Below are 24,802 nucleotides of genomic sequence, written 5' to 3'. Positions count from 1 at the left end.
AATGCCCAGGTGGGAGCACAACTGGAATACATAATCTCTGGCTAGAATCAGATGATGCCTGGTCAGAGTGGTAATGAGCCAGTCATCCAGATATGGAAAAACCTGGAATCCCTGCAGTCTCAAATGAGCTGCTACTACTGTCACTCACTTAGTGAACACCCCAGGGGTTGTGGGGAGACCAAAGAGCACAAACTTGAACTGGTAATGACTGGCTCTCAGCTGGAAGCGTAGATATCGCCTGGATCACATGTCCATTTTGATGTGATGGTATGCATCCTGAAAATATATGGAGCACATCCAATCTTCCTTGTGTAAAAAAGGGAGAACTGACAGAACCATGACCATCCGGAACTTTGTATACTGAACTGACTGGTTCAGACTGCTGAGATCCAAAATTAGTCTCCATTCCCTTGTTTTCTTTGGCACTAAAAAGATCCTAAGTAAGTTCTGGACTCCTCCTGGTCTGGGGGGGGGGGCCCTCTTGGACTCTATCAGCTTGTTTATTTCTACTGCTGCCGCTTCCCTCTGAATAGGTGGAACATTGAGGATTTTCTTTGAAATTAATGGGGGTGGATGGGAAAATGGTATGATATAACCTCTAGATGTTATCCTCCACACTCCATGAATCTTTTGTAATTTCTAACAAGGCTCTCTGGTGCTGGGATAAGTGACCCCTGAGCTTCTCCACAGAAAGAGAGTCAGGCTTTCTTTCAGGAGCACTGGTAGGACCAGCCAGAGAAAGCATCTCTAGAGCCTTGATTTTGTGGACCTCCTCTGCCACAGGGATAGCGTCTTCCATTAGAGATCCCCCCTTTGCCCCTGGGGGAACTGTCTCCACGTGGATCTTGGAAGGGACCCCGGGATTTCTTGAACTGTACTTTTTCAAACCCCCCCCCCTCGCTGACACCTAGAAAAGGTTAGAGGGGTCAAAAAATGCACACCCACAGCAGAGTTTTACCTTTTTTGCCTTCCTGCTCACACCTAGAGAGTGTCTTTTTCACTTTGAGGTCAAATAAGGAACTTCAGTCACAGGGAGCATTGACAAAGGAAGCTTTGAAGGGTTCTGCAAAGTCACACAAGCACATCCAAGCATGCCTCTTGATGGAGATGCTTGAACCCACCACTAGTGAGGTACCTTTTGCTGCCTGGGAGATCAGCCTCATGTACAAATTGGAAATGGAATGAACGGTAGCAAACTGTGAGACAACGGTGTTCTCTGCCTTGGAGGATATGGTCCCATAGAAGGAAGTTCCCTAATCAGATCTCTCTGGAGTCTTGTGAAGTGTGCCAAACAGTTCAGTGACTGGAGACCAAAGGTCGCTGAAGCATAAACACACTTCCCAAATCTGTCCAACACCCTAGATTCCCTGTTGGGGGGGTGGACAAAAGAACTCTGTTCTGCTAGTTCCTTCTTCGTGGCTGCCATTACAGCCATGGCGTCAATTGGTACCCCCTTGTTTCAAAAATGTTCTGTCCATAGGTGGTGCCAGGATTCTATCTGGTCTCTTGGGGATTGATTGTATGGTATCAGGTTCCTTCCATGCCCGTTGAGAAACCAAATCAATGAGCTCACCAATGAGGTAGACTGGCCAACACCAAAAGCCTTTAGAAACACCAACTCCTCTTGGGAAGGGCTGTCTGGAGACCAACTGCCCCTTTACTTTAGGAGTTCCATAATGTCTCCAAATGAGACATTGTTGGGTGATGATCTTGGGGACCCTTCCTCCTCATCAAAGTCAGTATCTTCTGTGACAGACTCTTGAGGAGAGACCAAATGCCTCTTTTTTCACTTTTCTTCCGGGAAACTTCTTCGGTGGGATGCTCCAGAGAAGTGTCAGAAGAAATCAGTATATCCTACTGGGTATCCTGGTGACTAACTGGGGCTGGCTGTCCCAGTGGTACAGCTGACTTGACGCTCAAGATGCAGAGACGAGTGGGCTACGGTGGTTGGAGCCAAAGAAGGTGGAGAAGTCAGAGCTCTAGGGATACAGAAAGCTCTCTCCAGTACTTTGAATGCAGAATACCTTGGAGGGAAGGAAACAGATGGGTCTGAAAAGGCATGCTTACGGGCCGCCAGCTCCCTCCATCCTGAAGGCAGAGCATTCAAAGAGGGAGTCTGAGTACAGCTATCTAGCGTGGAGGCTCCAACAGCTTCAGAGTTGACTAACACCTCGGATCCAGCACTTATGGTTCTGAGAGTAGTCAGACTCCCAGGCACTTGGAGCCGGTCCACTCAGAAATGCCACTGGAGTCAAAGATACCAGTATCTTTAGATCCGATGTGAATGACACTGGAATCTTCAGATCCAACCACTCTGAAACCAGTGGTCCAATCAGAAAAGGAGTAAACAAGGGTGGCATAGTACTAATAAGGGTCTCTGGACCAGATGGGGTCAGAGCCAGGAGGACTCTCATTTGAATCTGCTTTCAGAGCAACCTCATCATCCTGTCCATGTCAGTTTCAGTTAGACATTTAGTACAACGTGCCAAACAATGGTGTGAACAAAGGTGTTGAATGATGACGTCTCAGAAAAAAGGGTGAAGGTAACCTGGGGGAAACTGGGTCCAGGGCCAAGATGGGAGAATCAGATCCAAGGAAAGATTTCTATTCTGGTCTTCGTATTTGAAGAACATGGATCCAAACTCTTAGAAAGTTTCAAAGGAGGTTTCAAACCCAGAGCCAAGGAAGTGGTTGGTTTCGAAGAACATTTTCTAGAATCCTTTTTATTGTTTTTTTTTTTTTTTAGGAGTTTGAGCCCCAGATGATGTTGATGTAGATTTAGAGGGTAGCAAACCTCGAAGGATTAATTTATTTTTTCTGTCTATAATGGTCCTAGGGTTAAAGGCCTTACAGAAATCACAATAGGAGTCATGATATGATGAGCCTAAAGAGTACACGTATTTGGAATGCACATCTGACAAGGGTATCTTGTGGCCACAAGCTGTACATTTCTTGAAACGGGAGGGTTTCTCAGACATTTATTTCAAAGTGAAAAGAACAGACTAACCATAGAGAAAATAATTTTTTTTTTTTAAGGGAGGAAGGAAGAAAGAGGTAAGACATACAAAGAAAATATGAAAAAATACCAAAGATGATAATTAGAAACACAAGTACTTATGAAATTTTTAATGGAAAACAGGAGGAATCATCATAAGAACTATAAAAGTTATAGAAAGAGTAAATTTATAAAGATATATCAATAGTATCTCACTCACAGTATCAAAAAAAATTGCAACAACTCAAGAGCAAAACGATGACCACGTCCATACACTAAGGTGACGAACGAGATCTGAAATATGTTAGGAACTAGGGCATTATGGGAAAAGAAGGAGCCTGACCATTTTCAGTGATCTGCGAGCTGGTAGAAGTGGCAGAGTTCGATCCAAAGATCAGATCCAAACCCAAGAGTTGGGGAATGAATGAAAACTGACATCAGATCCGATGTCTTACCTACATAATATCTGAGCTGTCTATGCAAGTCCAAGGTTTGGAAAACCTTCTCACTGACAGACTGTGGAGAAGGAAAAAGGAAGGAAATTCAACAGACTGATTAAGGGATAACTCATTAACCACCTTAGGCATAAAAGAATGATTAGTACTGAGAGACACTGTCTCTGTGAAAAACTAAAAAGCGGGAATGGCCATAAGAACCTGAAGCTCAGATACTCTGTTGTTAGCTCTTAATTCAGCCAAGAGTCTATAAAGTACAAAGTGGCAAGGAAGCTGAACTAGCAGGTTCAAAAGAAGCCAGAGTCAATTTTTCAAGAACAAAAGTGAGACACCAAAAAGGAGGGATAGGCTTTCTAGAGGGCCTGATTTGAAGGATGCCTTTACGAAACTGATGTTATTAAAAACTGGAATATTGCTAAAGGTAATAAAGAAATGTCTGAAATAGTACTGTCTTGAAAGTACAGTTTTGTACCTACCATAAATGTAGATGTTCGAGTGTATACACTGCTGCGTCATTACACTTGGGTTATCCTGCCGTCAGGCGGTCCCCTCAGTCGGCCTGAGTTCCAAAGTCCTGGTCCGGCGTCGGTTGCTATCGCTTCTTCCCTGACGTCAGTGCAACAGGGGTATACAAGATGAAGCCGATGCCATTTTCTTCAGTTTTTCTTGCCCCAGATGTCAGGTGCCCCCTTAAAGGTAGGCAATGCAAATTGCTAGTAAAACATACATATGAAAAGCAATCAAAAACTTTCAGTTACCAGCAAATACACCCCATAGGTAGTAAAGGGTAGAAGATTTAGGTATGTACCAGCAAGTAAGAGGGGAAGGAGGGAGGGTAACCTGGACTGCAGCAGTGTATACACTCGAACATCTACATTTATGGTAGGTACAAAACTGTACTATGTTCATCGTGTTACACTGCTGCAGTCATTACACTTGGGTAGAATCCCAAAGCTGAGGTAGGGTGGCTGGTTCTATAAGGCATTAGCGGTGGCTATAAGGCCCTGCAGGACTGCAGTGGCAAAGCCAGCTCTGGATTTTGAGTAAAAGGGCAGATGGTAATGCTTGGTGAAGGTATGTACAGAACTCCAAGTTGCTGCTTCCAAAATGTCCTTGGTAGGTACTCCTCTGAGGTAGGCATTTGAAGTGGCTGTTGCCCTGGAGGAATGAGACCTAATGCTGTTAGGTACAGTTTTCCCATGGTGTGTATAGCAGAAACGTATAGTGTCCTATCCATTTTGAAATGGTCTGTTTTGAAATGGCTTTTCCCTGTGCTCCTGCAGCATATGCTACAAACAATTGCTCAGTTTTTCTGAAAGATTTGGTTTTGTCCAAGTAGAAGCGTAACTGCCTGTGTATGTCCAAAGAATGCAGAAGTCTCTCCCCTTTATTTTGTGGGTTTGGATAAAAAGTTGGCAAGTGAATAGTTTGGTTTAGAGCCACACTTGATACCACCTTTGGAATAAAAGTAGGGTTTCTTCTTAAAGACACCCTGTCTTGGTGGAAAATGATGAAAGGTTCCACTGCCATTAGTGCCTGTAATTCTGAAACTCTTCGTGCTGAGGTTATTACCAGGAGCAGAGCAGTTTTCCAATAGACGTATTTTACATCTGCTGAGACAGCTGGCTCAAAAGGAGGTAAAGTAAATTTTTCCAACACGAAGTTGAGGTCCCAAGTTGGATTTGGTGCTCTACTGGGCGGTCTTATGTTTTTAGCCCCTCTGAGGTATTGTTTTAGCAAAGGATTAGAAAAAATAGGTGGGTCCGTGTTGTAATGAGCAGAGATGGCAGAGGCGTGGATCTTGATGGATGAAAAGGAGAGGCCTTTGTCCAGCATCTCAGTTAAATATTGTAATATCTGAGGAATATTTGGGACGAGAGGGTCAAGGCTGTAAGCCTGGTTTCAGGCACAGAATCTCTTCCATTTATCCGGATAGGCTTTCCTGGTGCTAGGCCTTCTGGCCTCCAGAATGACATCCATAACTGCTTTGGAGAGAGGCATTGCTTGCTTGACTAAGGAATCTGCCATGCAGCCAGGTTTAAAGTCTTTAGCTGGCTGTGAAGTATCTGATTGCTGTGCTGAGTCAGAAGATGTGGGATTTGAGGCAAAATCCAGGATGGACCTTGTGCTAAGTTCTTTAAGATTGGGTACCAGTGCTGGCGTGGCCAGTCTGGGGCAATCAGGATCATCTTTGGCTTTTCTTGCCTGGCTTTTATGAGTACCTTGGAAGGAGAGGTAGTGGTGGGAAAGCATATACTTGTAGGTTTTTCCAGCTGAATGAGAGGGCATCCACTTTCCATGCTTGTGGGTGGTAAGTCCTAGTGGAGAATTTCTGTAGCTGGCAGTTCAATGGTGATGCAAACAGATTTATGTCCGGGCTCCGCCATTTTTGTGTTATTCTGAATATTTGTGGATGTAATTTCCACTCATGCGGATCCATGATGTTTTTGCTTAAGTCGTCTGCCAGTGTGTTTTTCTCTCCTGGCAGGAATTGTGCTTGCAGATGAACTTGATAGGTTACAGCTGTGTTCCACAAGGTCATGGCTTGTCTGCAGAGGGGATAAGAATGAGTGCCCCCTTGGTTGTTTATGTACCACATAACTGTGGTGTTGTCTGTCTTTAGTAGTAGTTGTCCTGGATGCAGAAGGTCCTTGAAAGCTATAAGGGCATTTTGTACAGCTAGCATCTCTTTTTGACTGATGTGAAGATGCCTTTTTCTGCGGGCCACTTGCCCTGTACACATTTTCCTGCCATATGTGCTCCCCAGGCGTAATCCAATGCATCTATTGTCAGTGTCTGCCTGGCTGTGGGTTGAGTGAAAGGCTGTCCCTTGTTGAGGTGACATGCTTGAGCCCACCATCGAAACTCCTGTTGAAGGCAAGGAATTACTGGTATTACTGTTTCCAAACTTTGACAGTGTTGAGACCAGACACTCTTTAGGTACCACTGTAGTTTCCTCATATGCAGTCTGGCATATGGAATTAGTAGTATGCAAGATGCCATGTAACCTAAGGCCTGCAGAATTTTTCTTGCAGGGAGTTGGGTCTTTGTTGCCATCAACTGAAAATATTGAGTCAGTTGTCCATGCTTGTCTGGCGTGAGATAAGCCATCTGGGCCGTTGTATTCAAGCTGGCACCCAGGAATATTATCTCTTGTGAGGTCACTAATTTTGACTTCTTTTCCTTTACTGTGTACCCTAGGCAACTTAACATTTTTACAAATGCCAGATGCTTTAGAAGAATGTCCTTGCTCTCTGCTCGAATCAGGCAGTCGTCCATGTACGGATAAATTTGAATTCCTTACTGTCTGCAAAATGCAATTACTGGTGCCAGGCACTCTGTGAAGATTCTGGGCGCAGTAGATAAGCCAAAGGGCAGTGCAGAGAATTGGTAGTGCATTGAACCAGCTATGAATCTGAGGTATCTTCTGCAGTTTTGTCTGATAGGGACATGCAGGTATGCCTCCTTGAGGTCCAAAGTTACGAGCCAAGCTTTCTTGCCCAGCATGGGAAGAAGCTGCTGTAGTGTCAACATTTTGAATTTTGGAACATCCAGGTAAGTGTTTAAGAGAAGAAAGATCCAGAATGGGCCTCCAGGCTTTGTCCTTTCTGGGAACCAGAAAGAGTCTCAAGTAAAATCCTTGTCCTTGCTCCTGTGTTGGTACCTTTTGAATAGCTCTCATGTCCATGAGTGCTGTAATTTGTCTTTGAGCCTCTGCCCATTGATTTGGTGGCAGATTTGGCATTCCTTTTAACCTTGGCAGAGTGTGAAAGTGGAACCTGTAACCTTGAGATACAATGTTGAGAACCCATTTGTCTTTGGTGATTATATGCCAATTGTGACAGAAAATTGCCAGTTTTCCTCCCAAGGGGGCTGCCAAGAGAGAGCTGCTTGGCAGCTGTAGTGGGAAGTCATTGGGGCTGTTTTTTATAAGGTTGAGGCCTGTCTTCCCCTTCTTTCTGGGTTGATGCACCCCATTATCGAGGCCTGTAAGGACCATGTGGTTGACCTCTACCTCTTGGACGTCTGTATCTGCCCCTTTGAGGTCTGTCTGTAACTGGAAAGGACCAATTCTTTGTTGGCCAATTTCTGCTAAATCGAGGAGGCTGAACCTGTAAGAAATCCTTCATCATTTGCATAGATTTTGCCTTATCCTCCATTTTCTTTAATACCTCTTCTGCCTTAACTCCAAATAAAACATCCTGCTGCAAAGGTGCATCCAATAATTTTGATTTAACATGATCGGGTAACGTCTGTTCTTTTAACCAAGCATGTCTTCTATAATGACAGATCCTGTAACTGCTGCTCTACAGGAGGCCTCTAATGAATCAAATCCACATTGCAAAGTATGTTTTCCCACTTGTTCAGCTGCATGCAATAAATCCTGCATTTCCTTATAATTAGGAGGATCTGAGTTTGGAAGCATTTTTTGTTTTAACTGAGACATCAAAATATTGCTGATATTTTAGCACATGAAACTGGCAATTTAAGGCCCAAGTTGCAGATGTATATGCTTTCTTCCCCCATCTGTCTAATGCTCTGGAATCTCTGTCAGAGGGGACTGGATTCTTTGCTGAAGAGGCCTTTACCCCTTTGGGGCCCTGAGAAATAGTCTCAGGGTCAGCAGCAGGGCTTTTATAAAGAAATTTGTGAGAGTCAATGACTCTGTAGTATCTGTCTAGCTTAACTGGAGCAGGAGGTAAAGAATCAGGATTCAAACTGGATTCAGTATACACATCATCCACAATATCCAACACTGGCGGAATAGCAAGGGGTCTGTGTTGAGGTAATAAAAGGAAATCTCTGAGTCTTTTCTTGGATTCTGAATAATCCTGGCCCTCCCAATGGAAATGCTCCCTCATGGTATGTAAGGTTTCCTCAAAGGAGTAGTCCTCTGGCGGAAAGGCTGAAGGAATTGATTCCTCAGCATCAGAATCCTCATAAGGGGGTAAAGAGTATCCTAGGTCTGAGGATGAATCTGAAGAGATGGATACCTGGTTGGATGAGTCAGTCTGCTTCCTGTCTAGGCCGACCGGCACTTGCGAACTGCTTTTGCTTCGGGCACCGCGCGGCAAGAAAGACTGAAAAAAAATGGCTTCGGCTGCATCTTACATACCCCTGTCGCACTGACGTCAGGGAAGAAGCGACAGCAACCGACGCCGGACCAAGACTTTGGAACTCAGGCGGACTGACGGCAGGATAACCCAAGTGTAATGACTGCAGCAGTGTAACACGATGAACATCACAAGTTTGTATGTAGGAAGAATACTAGCATTAAGAATTTATTACAACATGATGGTGATTTTTTGACAACACCTAGTACTAAGAAGACAAAGGGGACTTGTAAATCTAATTTTTGCACTGTCTGTTGTTACATTTACAAAGGACCATTTATCATTTTCCCACATTTAAAAAGAACTTTCGGCAGTAATAAACGTTTTAACTGTCAGTCTAAGGGGGGTAATATATGCTGATATATGTTCTCAATGCTTAGCAATTTATATTGGAATGACCGCAAGGACCCTACAAAAACATATAAAATAAGATTTATATGCTATTAAGGTCATGGATGTTAACAACGCCCTATGCAAACATTCCCAAGTATGTGCTGGATTTAAAAAGTTTTTATCCGTTTTATATGATATACAGGAAGATTTTAAGGGGAGGTGATCTCAAAAATAAATTTGAACAAAGACAGACTGAATGGCAACTGAGATTAAGAGCAGAGTGCCATCCAGGGTAGTTGGTGTTGGTCAAGTAAATATTTAAGTAATTGGAAAGAGTTTTTTATTGGTTGTAAAGTGTTGTATAATAACGGAGTGTATTCGCTGTATTTCTGATGAAGCCTGATATTGTGTTAGATGAAAGTGGTGAATAAAGATGTTTTAACGCAAATTTCTGGACTACCTGTTTGTCAAAGTGTTTCCTAGTTGTTTGGTTCACCTTACTGGTGAATTTTTGATCCTTTAAGAAACTGCTTGACCTCAAACTGAAAGGCCAAATGAAGGGTTCAAAGTCAGTCAAGCAGAGCTAGCAGAAAATTGAGCTTTGGCTAAAAAATATGTCAGTCTAGCATGGAGCAGATCACACAAAGACCCAGAGGAACCTTCACTGAGAAAAGATCCTGACGGCAAGAGAGGCACCAAAGAGAAAATCTTTTCCATTTAGGCATGTATGATTTTCTGGTAGTAGGTTTCCTGGCCTCCTGCAGAAGCCAAAGCATGTCCTCAGAAAAGAGAAAGTGGTGCCTAAAGGGGATCAAAACCCTATCACCCACAGTGTCACTTGAAGAGTAGACAGCTAAGGATGGATAAGAAATCCCTTGTCTTTTGTGAGAAGATCCACCTGGTGAGGTAACTTGCAATTGCCCCTGGCCAGATGAAAAAGAAGGGGAAGCAGTGCTGTCTGGGCTAAAAGGGAGCTACCAGCAAGATTACGGAAGAGTCCTGCTTGATCTTGTGCAGATCTCTTGGCAGCAGAGGAAGGGGAGGAAAGGCATACAGAAATATTCCCTTCCACTGAAATGACAAAAAGTGTCCGCTTTCCAAGTCCGAGGACTTTGTACTCTTGAACAGAAAAAGGAAGAAGTTTGTTCAGAGGGGGGAGAAAAAAAAATCTATCCAAGAAATAACCCACTAATGGACAAAGTCCAGGAACACACCTCTGTGACGCAGTCATTCAAGAGCCTACATTCTGGACCTGCTCGTACAGTCTGGCACCAGGTTGTGCTCTGAAGGAATGTAAACTGCCTGAAGAGAAACCAGAAAAACTGCTAGCCAGATCCCAGGGCAAAAGAGCCAGTCTGCAAAGGAGAGAAGACCTCATACCCCACTGCTTGTTGATATACCACATCATGGTGGTATTGTCTATGAAGATTTTCAGGGGGCCATGGAGGAAAAAGGGAATGAAAGCCTTGTACAGCCAGAATGACTGCCATTATCTCTTATGTTGATATGGTCTGACTGTTAGTCTGAACTTTCACAGGGCCACAAGAAGTGTCCCACCCCAGGTCTGAGGCATCCATGAATAGCTCTTGGCAGTAAATGGAGCATGAATAGGTGGCCCTGGATTGAGAGAAAAATTGCTGACTACCACTGGAACTCAACTTTGAGACAAGGGAGTAAAGGAACAAGAATCTGTAGAGGAAATGTGGAAGCCACACCAATTTGAGATGCCAATGAAGCCTCCTTATATGGAGTCTAGCCAGAGGAAGCATGGGAATCGTTAAGGACATAAACCACAGAATCCAGAGAAATTCTCTGTCTGTAATAGAGGGTGGAGGAAGAACAGACTGGAAGAAGGTAAATCTTGGGGGCAGGAAGAGAAGCTACCATGGGAATGGTCTGAATCCTGCAACCAAGAAAAATATGACCCTGGGAGGGCATAAGCACCAACTTTGAGATGGATGGTGAACCCCAGAATTTGCAAAAGATAAGTAGTAATATGAAGATTTTGTAAAGACTGCTGGAAGAAGGAGCCTGAAAAAGCAGGCCATCTAGATAAGGGAATAGCTGAACCACTCAAAGCCTGCAACAGGCAATGACAGAAGTGAGACATCTGGTGAATACCCTCAGGGCAGTAGAAAGGCCAAAGGGCAAAGCAGACAACTGAAAATGACAGGATGAAACGCAGAAATATAAAAACTTCCTGAAAACAGGGTAAATAGGGATGTGAAGATGGGTATCCTTGAGGTCTAGAAAGACCAAGAAGGCCGGGGGGGGAGAAGAGGAGGAGGAGGAAAAGTCTGAAGAGACAGCATCCTGAAAGAAGGGGCCTTGAGAAAGGTCCCAAGGAGAGAGAGGTACAGGATTGGTCTCAAAGTCCCCTCCTTCTAAGGAATGAAAAACATTGAGTAAAAAAAAAAATCTTCAAACTTGGCTGGGTGGAACAGGATGAATGGTGTCCTGATCCAAAAGGGACTGTAAAACCTCTGGAAAAAGACAGAGTTGGTCTGGAGGAGGCTGCAGAATCCGGGGGGGGGGGGTATTTTCATATTATGCAATACTGCTGACAAGTGAAAGACAGCACCTGAGTCTCTAAGGTGATCTTTTGCCAATTCAGGAGGAACAGACAAAGATATAGAAACAAGTGGACCTGGCCAAGGGGAAGAGGAGGCAAAATATCAAATAGAGACAGAATTGTCCTGAAAGGAAGGCTTCTGAGGTACGATTCTGAGTGGACTTAGCAGAAGGAATATGCCTGGACCCCTTCTAACCTTTGGGAGTTTGACGAGTCTGCCTGCTGACAAAGTCAGATTTAGAATGGTAATTCCTCCGGAATTTGGGTCTAGGGGAGAAAAAAAAAGTATGCTTGAGTTAATGCATGGTCTTACCCTTATTATGAAGGGTTGTGAACAGGTCAGCAGCAGCTGTCCTAAAAAGATTCTCGTTATTCAGAGGAGCATCCAAAAGTTTGGCTTTGATATCATCAAGTAAGGCCTGCAGATGAAGCCAAGAATACCACCTCATCACACAACCAAAGACAACAGCCCTGGGACAGGCATCAGCAGCATCGTAGCTGCATTTTATCGAGTGATGAGTGAGCCAGGAAGTGGACCAAGCAGGGAAAGAATAGAGCAAATCAGACACTACCTTAGCCACCTGAGAAAGGACAGCCAAAACATATCAGGTCACGTTGGTAATTAATAGCCCTAAATGACAGTCTGGCAGCAACATATACTTTTTTATCCAGCCTCTCCATAGCTCTATTATCCTTATCAGAAGGAAGGAGCTTAGAGGGCAGCAAAAGTTTAGATGGCCTATCACTTGAGACCAAAACCACAGAAGGGTCAACAGAAGGATATTTAAACACAATTTTACAGTAATCAGGCACCTTATAGAATCTATCAGGTTTTGTAGTGACCAGGGGCTGAGAGTCAGGAGCTGCAGAGAAGTTGTCCAAAACAGATGATCTGTAGATGGCTTTGGTAATTCCATTTGTAAAAGCTCACAATATCTCCGCTGGATGTCAAAGACCTGTGAGCAATCCCACTTAAAGTACATCACACAAGCAATAGAATCCCCAAATGATAATTCTTCTAAGGGGGAATCTGGGCTCAAAGAATCCTTTTCCTCTAAGCCATAGTCTAGAGAAGAAGGAATTTGAGAAGAGGCTTTAAGGCCATCAAGGCATTGAACAAGTCCCGAGTAAAATCCTACTTTTCATGTTGGGTATCTTTAACAATAGGGGTAATGTGTTTGGTTTTTGCTTTTTCGTAAGTGGGACATACACCCTAACAACCCTCAGTAGCTCAGCCCCTTGGTGGGATCCAATGAGTATAGTAGGAATCTCTTCTCAGACTGAAATTTGAGGACTGCCCCTCGGCTCCTTGGAAATAATCATTAGTGGTGTTCTCTCTCAATGTCCTGAGCAGATGTCTGACTCAGAGAATGTGTGAGAACTCAGATCCATGCCAGCTTACAACAAGGTCACCGCACAGGAATCCAGTGCAAGAACAGTCAATTCTTCAGGGCTTTCACCAACTTCTAGAGAGACGTCCATTTGAGGCTGGACAACAAGCGGTTCAGACCTTGACTTTTTGGCCTTCTTCTTAGAAGATGGCTGTCCCTCCGGATGGGAGGATTCCACCACAGCACCCTGAGCCAACAACTTAAGACACTGGTTCTCAAGGTATACGGACAGGAAAGATAAATGATTACAGAAGAGCTTAGGGACAAATGCTAGACAGATAAAGCACTGTATATAGTTGTGGAAAGCACCTACGCAAAAAAGACACAGGTCGCAATGGTCTTTATGGGGAATTTGCCTCCCATATTGAAATTTTCCCATCTTGGATGACATGAACACAAGTAACAATACTGAGAAAAATTTCAGAAGAAACCCCAATAGGGCATTTATCTGAAGATGGCTTGGTAACCAGCACAGCAGACAGGCATCCAAACCAACTGTCAATAATGGTATTCAGACTGGTGGCAAAGAACATATGAGTATTTGCATCAATATATCACCTTTATGCCCCATGCCCTGCGTGATGTAAAACACCTAAAAAAAAAATATAAAGGCTTTGGTATACTGACCGGGTACTGGACTACCCTTGGCAGGAGATCCCTTCAGTGAAGGATACTGCAACAGTAATATGAAAGGACAAAGTTTTTCCAAGACAATGTCCAGACCCCAAGGAGGTGCCATCTGTTTTCCATGTGGGGGATATATAAAACACCTTCCAACATTTGTTTTACCTGAAACAATGAAGAAAAAGGGGATCTAAAAGCAGGCAAGCAGAAATATCTGAAAGATGAATCTTGAGATTTCAATTGGTCTGTTTCAATTATTCAATTACTGCATAAAAGTCAAAGGCCATTCAGAATGCAAATTCCTAAATTAATGTATATACCCAAGGACCCAACCATGTACAAGTTGTTTTTTGAATATCTGCAAAGAAGAAGACTGCCTAATATGCAAAGGAACCCTGTTCCAAAGTCAAACCAATGACTGCGTTAAATAGTTTGCTCTTAAGACTGTCCTTCACTCCTCAATTCTCATTAAAATATGCACCTCTGGTTAATATGCCTGTATTCAACAATTTAATATTTAGTAAAGATTGACATTCTTCACTCCAGAGCCCAATGCATGCTAAACAAAGTTTACCTCTCAGACATCTGTAGCTGACCGAAAAGATCCCCACACTTTCCAGTCTAGATGGGTATGATTTCTCTCTACAAGTAATAAGCCTTGCAAATTTTCATTGCATACTTTATAAAACCTGGAGATCACCTTTCTTGTAGGAGCAACACAACATGTTATACTCAATGATGTCAAACATATGTTATGAACAACCTTAAGAGACCGTCATTTCTTGTTGTAAAGTTCTTAAAAATTAAGCTAATAACTTTTAAGCCTTAGCTTTAGCTTTTAAAGCATTAGTCCTATACTTAAAATTACTACATATAATACTAAACGAGTAAGAAAGGCATGACTTAAGAAATGTGCACAGATAATGGAGAATCAGAGGGGCCTCCTCCATGGATGGGTCTTTGTTTTCTCTTGCAACATCAGCTAGAAAATCTTTTCCATTAGGTTAAATAGGACTTTTTAGTAGCAGCTCTTCTTGCCTCCTTTAATACCAGACCATTCTCAGAAAACATTCCTGAGTGGGATCAAAATGCTATCATTCAAGCAGTCATATGCAACTTCTGCAAATTGGGGTAGATCAGTGAGTGATACCTTGTCCTGTGCAAGTATATGCATTCTGTGGGGAAATATATGGCAACGGCCATTGGTCATTATCATGACAAGGGTGAACCAATGTTGTCTGGAACAAAAGAGAGTCACCAGTATGACTGCTGTAGAGTGGTTCTGCATCTTTAAAAGAATTCTGGCCATCAGAGGAAAGTGGGAGGAAGGCATAGAGAAACATTTTTGCCCATGGGAAGAAAAAGGTATCTGTTCCAATCCTTTTTGCAAAGTATCCTGGAGCAGAGCTTCTTTAGCTGTCTGTTGTGAATGGAAGCAAACAAATCTGTTTTGGGAGTTCCCCACAGGTGGATTACTTCCTGGGAGACCTCTGGGTGAAACAACCATTCATTAGGGTCTGTTCTTGATCTGCCCAATGTGTCTGTCACAGTGTTCTGCTCTGATGAGATGTAAGTAGCCTGGGGGAAAAGAATGTGTAAAGTAAGTTTCCCAGGCTATCATGGCTACTCTGCATAGGAGGCAATATCTGCCCTCCTTGTTTGTTAATGTACCACATGACAATGGTGTTGTTTATGTTTACCAAAAATGGTCCTGAAGGCCACAGATGATGCAAAGTCCTTAACGTACTTGATAAAAATTAAGGAAACAATGGCCTTATGTATTTTTTTTTTTTGAAATGATGGTCCCAAACCCCTTGTACTTTGATGTCCTTGGATACTGCTCCCCAAACAATGTCAAATGCATCCTTAACAACTACATTGATCTTTAGTTTCTTTGGCAGAAGGGATAGAAGGCGGAGTAGGATGTTTGCTTTCTTTCTTTCTCAGAGTATCTAAAGTAATGGATCTGGAAGTATTGGTCATTTGTACTTCCATAACTGAACTACTACCTCCTTCCTAAACTGCAAATGAAGGATTCAGTCAGGTCCTTCTGAAAGCACAAGGCAGGGTTCTCCCTTCTTAACCATAGCCATATGTCCAGTCTTTGAGGATGTGCCAGACTCCAAACCCTTACAGGCATCCCTCAAAGCAGCATCAGATAGGTTGGGAACATCCAGCAAATGGTCCGAGAACTCAGACAAGGCCACAGTGGAGTCATCCATTGGCGACCAAGTCAAGGGGGGGGGGGGCAGCTTCAGAATCCTCATTTGCAAATTTTTCTTTTCTTACACATCAGAAGGGGGACATCCTAGGAAATAGCCTGTTGCAGTCTTATATTTGTATACACACTGGGCAGCTTGTTTAGCAGCTCAGCATAACAGAACACCAAGCTGGTAAATTGTCCAAAAACTTGAACTAAACAGGTTCCTTCTGAAACTGCTACCAGATCACTCAGAGAAGTCTCTCTAATACCACTTAGAGATGGTTAAGAATCAATGCCCTTTTGCACCTTTTCTCAACAGAAGAAAATAGTCACACTAATCCTAAACTAGCTCATGAGAAGTGGGTCACACACACTCCAGCAATCAACGGAAGCAAAACAACAGCACCAATCCCATGCTGCTTCTTGAAAAGCAGCTGTAATCTTTTCTCAGATGTTTTAGATATTAAAACTAAACTGGAAAAGGGTGTTAATGCTACAGATATTGCAGTGAGCACCTACTGGGTTGGAAAACACAAAATGGAGGGTAACTGATTTTTATCAGCCGTTGGGAATGGCCAATCCAGCTGACCAGTACAGGCAGATGAGATATGACTGTGGAGTTTCTAAAGTCAGAATTACATAAGATGTGAGCCACTCAAAAGCCACTGGGTTTAAAACCACAACAGAGACAGTAAGGGCAAAGTGAAGAAAACAATCATACAGCAGCTTTAGCTAACAGATCTCACAAATTAAGCATTGCCCTTTTCTATTTACCATAAATAAAAATGGTAATTTGTCTCCTCCCATAATTCAGTTAGTGGTAACCCTTTAACAGTAAATGACTGCAACATGAAAACTGCTAACAGGCACTAAACACAACTTTCTAATAAAATGTGAAGAAAAAAAATTAAAGAAAAAACAAATTTACAGAGAAACAGACTTGTCCAAAGTAACACATTACAACTCTAAGTATAAGTAAAGAGAAGCAGCAGAGTACAAGCGATTCTCTCACATGCAGAATGTTAACTAGCTTGCCACCTTTTTTTTTTTTTTCTTTTTTTCCTTACATTTTCCTACTTGTTCTTGCATTTTCCTACTAGTTTCTACCACTTGATCATCAAACCTTGTCCCTGCTGGTTACCTCAAAGATCAGTTTGTTACCCTGGAGGCAAATGTCCCAAGGGTCATTTCCCCAGAAGTGGGAACTGGATGGATTGAGAGTGGGAGCTGTAACGTTCTTTTTTCCCCATTTTAACATTAAACCTTTAGGATCTAACATTACTTGGCCATAGCTTGTAAGGTTTGACATTCAATGGGTCATTATGAAGTAAGCTCACATCTTCACATGTGGCATATTCAGGTGGGTCTGTCTCCTTGAGAAAGCACCCCCTCAAAAACATCCCTAGATTCCACCAGGGATTTCGGCTCAGACTCAGACACTCTTCCCCAGAACTGGGGCAAGCAGGCTAATCCTCCTCATTGCCACAGCATTTAATCAAACTCCAGTTTCCTAGTTTATAGAAAGGGCTTTATCCATCTACACCAACAGAGATAGTGGCTAGCTATTTTAGCACTTCCTATACCATACAGATTAGTCCACAAAAGTACCAGAAAGTTACTACAAGAACTATTATAGGTTTATAGTTAGAATAATCATCAGCTACAAAAAAATCTTTTCATGTCCTCTGTATTTACTTGGCATAAAGCACATTATGGCCGAAGGCTACTTCAACTTTCAGAAAACCACAGTGGAATTCTGGGAAGTAAATCTTCTTAACATCAGTTAATCTTGGAACTTTATATACAACCTGAAGCAGATAACTTGGCCCACAGCTTAAAATACAGAAAATGCTTTCCTTAACATAAAATAATTCAAGTTGCCATTTTTTTTTTTTTGTTCAAAACAGCTTCTCCAATTTTGTGTGTGTGATGAATATATGCGCATTATAAATAAATTTCATTTCAGGTTCACAGCAGACAAAAGGAAGCATTACTACTACAGGAAAATTCTACTTCTCTTAAAATGCACTTTTAACTCAGCTTCTACTACATTCTGGCAACAAATGCTTAGGATACAGCTGAAGCATCAGTTCTCGGGCACAGAGTTAATCAGTTAAGCACATAAGCATATGGCATATCTGAGTATTAGAAGACAGCACCACAAATTTTGTACACATGTACATTTGTAAAGTAAATCTGGTTACTGTGCAACTCCTTCTCTTAAGAAGAATCTCTTAATTACCTGAGAGAGCTGCTGTTCCGATGCAAAGCCAAGGCCATAGACTGTATTTGCCCGACTATCAGCCCACTGGCCAAACTTCTGAGATGTTTTTGTAAATGTCATATTGGGAGTAATTGTACTGTTAATGATAGCCTGAAAGAAACAGAAAATACATACTTTATTGCAAAAATAAAAGTGTAGTTTATGGGGCAAATATATTACAAAAGTAAAAGTGTACTTTATGAGGCAAACAACAAATGGTACACACATCTCATAGTACTGATGAAAACGTTGGCTAAGCAGACGGCCATAGACTAAAAGTCTAAAGACTAGTCTTGTCAAAAAAAAAAAAACCTTGCAAGACAAAAGCCGCAAGATCAGCAGCTGCACACTGTTATTTATAAGTTACAAGGATTACCATCCTACCATCTCCAATGCTAATCAGACTAGAATAGCACTTTTCTGACCTGCCTCAGGCTCAGGATAAAGCATAAGTAACAGCTTGATGAATATCAATGTAAATATGCCTAAGTATACAGTCTAAAAAGAAACTGTGCCATTCTTTTATTGTTGTAAAAGTTAAAAGACACCATATTCCTTCCATTCCTAGCAACATGTTCAAATGTTCGCTCAGCTAGAATGATGGGGCGGAGCTAAGGTCAGCTCCTTTTCTGACTACTTTAAACATTTTTTTTCCTTTTATTCAGGTCATCTCCTGAGGGGGGAAGAAAATGGGACATATAGCTGGATTCTGATATAATGAAATGTGAAAAGAATAATTCTGTACACTTAAAAGTCAAGTTCAGACACTTGGCAACATTTCATATTCATACGTTTTGTACTGCTATTTAAATTTAAGACAGTACAAATGCCCATAAATGTCAAGTTTTAAAACTGAACTTTAAATACACAAAGGTAGCTCATTCCAGAAAATGTCATATCACGCAAGGCTACACTACCTTTTTTCCTACCAAAATAATCAAAACCTTATCGTACCAATAAATACGAAAATTCTAAAACAAAAAAGTTTAAAGCTCTAGGTTTTGCACAACCAGAATTTAAATGGCTGACTCAATTCATTTTTTGTGCAACAATGCTATAGTGTGTCAAAATATCTGCTCTTATTTTGCTATATAGGCCACTGCACACCAAGATCCACAGATATGTGATTTAATATTTTCAGTGGAGCAGCACACCTTTTTTTTTTTTTTTTAAGTTTTTGCACCTCCTCTACTTCCAGTTCTCATTAGTCCTAGTCACAGTGCAAGTAGCAATCCGAAAGAGCCATCAATTACATAGCTATCAGGGTTAGTGGAGATTTTTTGCTTACAGCTCTAATCATTTCACATACTTGACTAAGCTTCGAGGAGTGGGCATGCAGTGGGATGACCATGGAGGATGTCCCCTCACTTAAGGGGCATTCCCTCCAAGTGCCCTGCCCCTTCCCCAAAGCATGAGTGACAGTTTCACCAGCCTCCACCAAAGCAATCAAACTCTGCAAGCCCATAAGTGTGCACAACCATCCCCATCCACTGGGAGAGGTGTGCAAGACACTCCCCTTCACACCAGCCTCTTCCCATCTGGTTCCTCTAGTGTCAGGGCCACTAACCAAACCCAGGTTTCCTGGCTTACAGTCAGGGCTCCATCCCTCTGTATCACTGCACCAAGCTGAACAATAAATATACTTCTAGAGTAGCAGACCAAGAACTCCAATAATTTCAATCAAAAACTGAAGTAAATGAGTAAACTTTTCTGCAGTGCTTTGAAATACACAAGGCTAGAACAGTGCTTTAATGTTCAGATCTTCAACTTTAGTCTATCAGTGTATATAACACATTGGAAGGGAGAAGTAACAGTGGCCCTTGTATATGAACAGGTTACTTTCCAGTTTCTGTCCCATTTCTACAGTCTCTTGCCACAAGCCAAATGGCTAAATGGAGACAATTCCACATTTTCACCATCTCACAGACTTATTACTTCATATTAAGCAGAACGTTTACAAAGATTGAAGCCAGTACTTTTACAAGGACCCCTGACTGACTGCCTTGCAATACTGCTTTTCACCTCGTTTATGCTCGCTCCCACACTTGCTGAAATTAAATTCTACCTGCAACCACGCATAAGGCTCGACATTGTGTGGGTTTCTGCAGAGCACAGCAGAAAATGTATGATTCTTGCTTTGCTGACACACTGCAGATCTCTAACTTTACAATCAGTAAAGCAAACAGTACATGAAAATATTTATGTTTGTCTAAAGAAAATGTCACTGTTTTCACTTTCACGATACAGTCTGCCATGGCAAATCTCTTCATCACAAACTACTGCATACTTCTCAAGTATAGGCCAGACAAATCTTTCCATCAGTATGCTGGCAACTGCCATATTTGTTATATTTTAAGTGGGTAGCATCCCTTCCCTTCAGTCCCAGACACTACACAAAGTACCCAAGCTTATTAGTATACACATACAAGCATCTCTATAGAGATAACAGCAACAGCTTCTGCTCCATGGAAAGTAGTTGCAGTACTTCTAATGCATCACATGGCTGTCAGCTCTGCATTTTACCAGAGATATAGCCTCAAGGACTTCCACTCAGCAGCTTACTGTGCCACAGGGAGACTTCAAAGACGTATTTTTCACTGTAGATTTTAATTCACATAGGCAAAATATCTGACACTGAAATTTTTTAAATTTATACAGATTTAGGATGTATTTAGTCATCTGTTTCATGATAAGGAAAGCCACAGTACAGCAAGGATCCCCCACACCCCACAAAAGACAGACTGATGTGATGAACATGGCCTAGGTAAAGATCAAGAATTTCAAGAATACCTCCAGTCTACATTTACAATCATATTTTAACATCAGTAGATTTAAAATGAGTCAGTGTTACGTCACTGCTAAACTACCAATGGTTAGGCAAGTAACTCATGCATGTTTTACCCACTCTTCTTAAAAGACTTTCCTTCTCGGAAGTTGCACCTAATTTGAGCAGTCTCCTATTTACACTTGCAGCAAGGGCCACGCTCACACCTCACTCACTCAATTGACTTGTGCTGATGAAGTGCCAAGCTAAACAGCGCTGAAGAGTACGAGCAAGATTTCCTGAACACCACCCATCAGGTCAGATGACTGATGCATGGATAAAGGATGGAGAGGGAAAACATATTAAGTCATTGTACTGACAGCAGACCAGAGTTACTCATGGGTGCCGGAACCATAGAGCCAGGGAGAGGGGGAGCCCCCCCACACTCTTACAGCTGCATGACCTGTCAGGAAAAATTGATGGTGGAGTTTTCACGCTAACATGGATTCGCACATGTAAGTTAAACTAACTAAATTAGCTGTTCTTTTTCTCTTATTTCTCTGTGTTACAGGAGTTATGCTGCCGCTGTTCTGTTGGTGCTGCCAGAGCCAGAGTCATGGCAGTAAGGAGAGTTTATGCAGGAGGTGAAGGTGTCTGTGTGTCTGTCTGTGTCTGAGTGTGTGTATAAAATGCTCCAGTTAGGAATACCTGGCGATCAGTGTTACTCAGGCTCAAACCTTGTACCTTAGGTACAAGACCCTGAATTCTCTATCCATACCACCACTTGTGATTCAGGGAGTTGAGTCCATAGTTCTCAAGTGTCAAGATTTTCACAGAATATTTGGCTCCTACTTTTGGTCCATTTTTAAAATTTGTGGTCTTCTGGCAAATCCGCGAGAACTGAATTCACTAAAGAATGATAGCCCTTTAAGTTTCGGTCTTCCTATCTTTCAGGAAACACAAGGTAACACATAACACTTTATTTTAGCAATGTTATAAGATTATACAAGCAATATTTAAAATATGTCCCTGGTTTTGGGCCATGCCCCCCCTAAATAAACTTTGGCTTTTTCCAGATTTCTTGTGCTGCGAAGTTGAGAGATTTGAGTGTCAAGTGGATTTTGCAAGGAGTTGGGAGCTTCAAGGGAAGAGAAGTTTAGTCCTGCTTATGCTAAGTCACTTGCATTGTTAGTAGAATAACAGGTAGTATACTTGGTTTTGATGCATAAGGGTGTGGGTTCTACTTCCACAATGTGCAGCTGGATCACTGATACTGTACTGTGTTGTACTTTAAAGGAAGTGGATGCTGAAAGTCCTATGAATGTCCTCCTTTGGAGGAGTTACCTAGTAACTATGTTTCTGTTATCAGTTTGCCATCCATTCCCCATTGCAAAATTACTAGCTTAGTTTTTTAATGTAGCATAGGTAATTTATTCTTCAGGCAAGAGGCACTATTTGTAGATGAAACAATGAAATATAAAATTGTTGGCTAGCAGCAACCCCTTCATTAGTTACAGATCCCTTTAATGTGGAATTATTTAGATGACTTCTGCAGAGATTTTGCATATTTACTGATACTGGTGGATTGTAATGACAAAAGTTTGAGTGGCCTTTTATGGTTGAAATTTTCTGAAGTGGGTAGTTTTGTCATTACTGGTTCATACATTTTGTTTCATTGCTTACCAGAAGACTGTTCCAAGCTACAAATTTAAAACACATTCTAACAAGTGGTGTTGTATTATACAGCGGATATAATTTAATACAACTCATTCCCTCCAGTAGAGCTCTTTTGAGGGTGTACCTTTAACACCTAGTGGGCGTGGCTTCAGCATTTAAAAATTGAAGTTATCACCATACATTTTTAACAAATACCCATTGACAGAGGTCATATATCAATACAGTTGTGTTTGCTATCATGTATGCTTCAAGATAAAATTTTCCGATACCTTGTATGCAACATGGTTTTGGAATTATTAATGCAAATATGAACAGGCAATATTTGACGTCTAGAGGAGCAGTAGGGTGTAACTGCAGAAATGCCTGGAGACGTCACTAGGCTGTAATGAGTTAATACAATCAGGAAGGTTAATCAAAGAATGCATACATGTATGCTTGCTCACAGGCTGCAGGAGATCAAAATAGGGGAAGAGACCAGTTACCAGTGGAGTCCCCCAGGGTTCAGTGCTGAGACTTTTTCTGTTTGCCATGTACATCTCAAAAGTAAAAGGAAATACCAAAGGGCTTTGGCCGACTAAGTTTGAGATGACTGCAAGTTAGGAGCAGTTACTGAATCCCCAAATAACTTAATCATGCAGGAAGTTTTGTCCCAAACAATAACTGGTGCCAGAATCATGAATTGAAACTAAACTCCAAGAAATATATTATCATATCCTTTGGGAAGTCGTCTACTCCAGGGGAACTGCCAAATTGACAATGCACCCTGAGAAATGACCCAGTTGTTTGCCATTTGGGAACTTTTGTGTAGAGTGACCTAACTTTTGATCAACATGTGCCCAGAGTCATAAAGTCTTTCTATACTGCACAGCTTATAAACAAATTAACATCTCTAGATCTAGACATAATCATTGTCCCCCTTTACAAAGCCCTCATTAGGTCAATCATTTTGTATAATGCCAGCTTTGGCATGTATCTGTCCAGACCCATGCAACAACTGAAATACCCACAGAGATACCTTACTAAAAGGATACAAGTCCTAAACAACAGGTCTTGCATAGACCACCTCACAGATTTATTACTATACTCAGTATCCTACAGAGTGCTTAGAGGCGACATGTCTGACATACAAGGCATCCTCCACTCTAATACAGATGGCCCTACTGAACATCAGCAAGTCAAATGGCATCAAAAATACTCAGTCCAGGTATCTAAACTGAATATTGTGGAGAGATGGATATATATCACAGAGGCTACCACTGTTCCAGAACAGACTATCCCATTCAAGTAAAACAAAGCTCATCCCTGTCCATATTCAAATACAACTTGGATCTAACAAAAGGTAATAGAAAATGTACTCCAGGATTGCCCCTCATGCCACTAATGCAGAGAGGCAGTTCCTAAATGCTGCATCCCTTACATGGGTCCCCTCAAATTATCTATATTTTGATCACATTTATTCTCACTACTGTAATATACAATTAACAGTCATGGGATAAGTAAGACCAATCAGGAAATGTTAATTCAAGCACCAAAAGGGAAATTGGCCAAGTTTAAAATGTCCTCCAAGTGAGCCTATGTTGCGGTAGTAAATGGTTTTAAAAAATTGCCCTTTTTAGATCACTAAGTACCCCTCTCACCCCCCCCCCTGCAGTACAGATAGAGAAAGTCCTAACCGCAGATGAAATGCCCTGGGATCAGCGAGGCAGGAACTGACCTGCTGCACTGCTGGCATCCAACAGAAGCACATGTACCAGCAAGCAGCTTTACTGTCAAGGCATCAATGCACAACAAAAGCAGGGCGCTCACCATTGTAAAGAGGAATGAGACGCATGTAAGGAAAGTGACCCTCAGCTAGGAAGGAACTGCAATGCACATCAGACTGCCTAAAGAAATACAAAAGCTAAGGGTCAAAAACCTACAAACTCCTTGCATGGTTATGGCTAAGACTCCCCTCCCCTTTCATTATTCAGCATAACAGAAAGGAAGAAGCAGGAGCAAATTTGCAGATGGAGGAAGGGGCTTGAAGTCTAACAAGGAGCAGAAGAGGAAAAAACCCACCAAGAACAGAATAAAGAGGTTCAGACTGTTCTGGACTCCCAGCTCCAGAAAATTTAAAAACATCCCTTGGTAACACCAAGAGGGAATATGCTGTGCCAACTCGTGTTCAGAAGCGTAACAAAAAACGATCATAAAACTGAACTCAAAAGCTCATTAAGGGTTGCACACAAAGAAAAAAGAACTTTGAAATCTGAAACAAGTACTCTAGCCACAGGAAGACGAATGTCACGATACAAATGCCTAATACACTGCAAACAGTTTTGATAAAACAAATATATAAAAATATGGCTTTGTTTCCCTTTATTAAGTACTATAACTCCCATTTACAATAATTTAGTAATAGGGTAATGGAC

General features: G+C 41.9%; 1 protein-coding gene across 1 annotated transcript in view; it reads right to left on the bottom strand.

Moving 5' to 3' along the window:
• HOMER3 (homer scaffold protein 3) overlaps positions 1 to 24,802 on the bottom strand; it is a 948,052-nt gene that overhangs the window by 842,288 nt on the left and 80,962 nt on the right. Inside the window, exon 3 of the mRNA XM_044054824.1 lies at positions 17,930 to 18,061. Coding sequence (XP_043910759.1) covers positions 17,930 to 18,061 — 132 coding nt within the window. The remainder of the gene's footprint in view (positions 1 to 17,929; positions 18,062 to 24,802) is intronic.

This window comes from Protopterus annectens, chromosome 13.part0 (genome assembly GCF_019279795.1).
Source record: "Protopterus annectens isolate FY-2018-M chromosome 13.part0, PAN1.0, whole genome shotgun sequence".
In the NCBI taxonomy this organism is placed as follows: Eukaryota; Metazoa; Chordata; order Ceratodontiformes; family Protopteridae; genus Protopterus; species Protopterus annectens.
The sequence above is the reverse complement of the archived record's forward strand: the minus strand, read 5'-3'. Positions and strand labels throughout refer to the sequence as shown.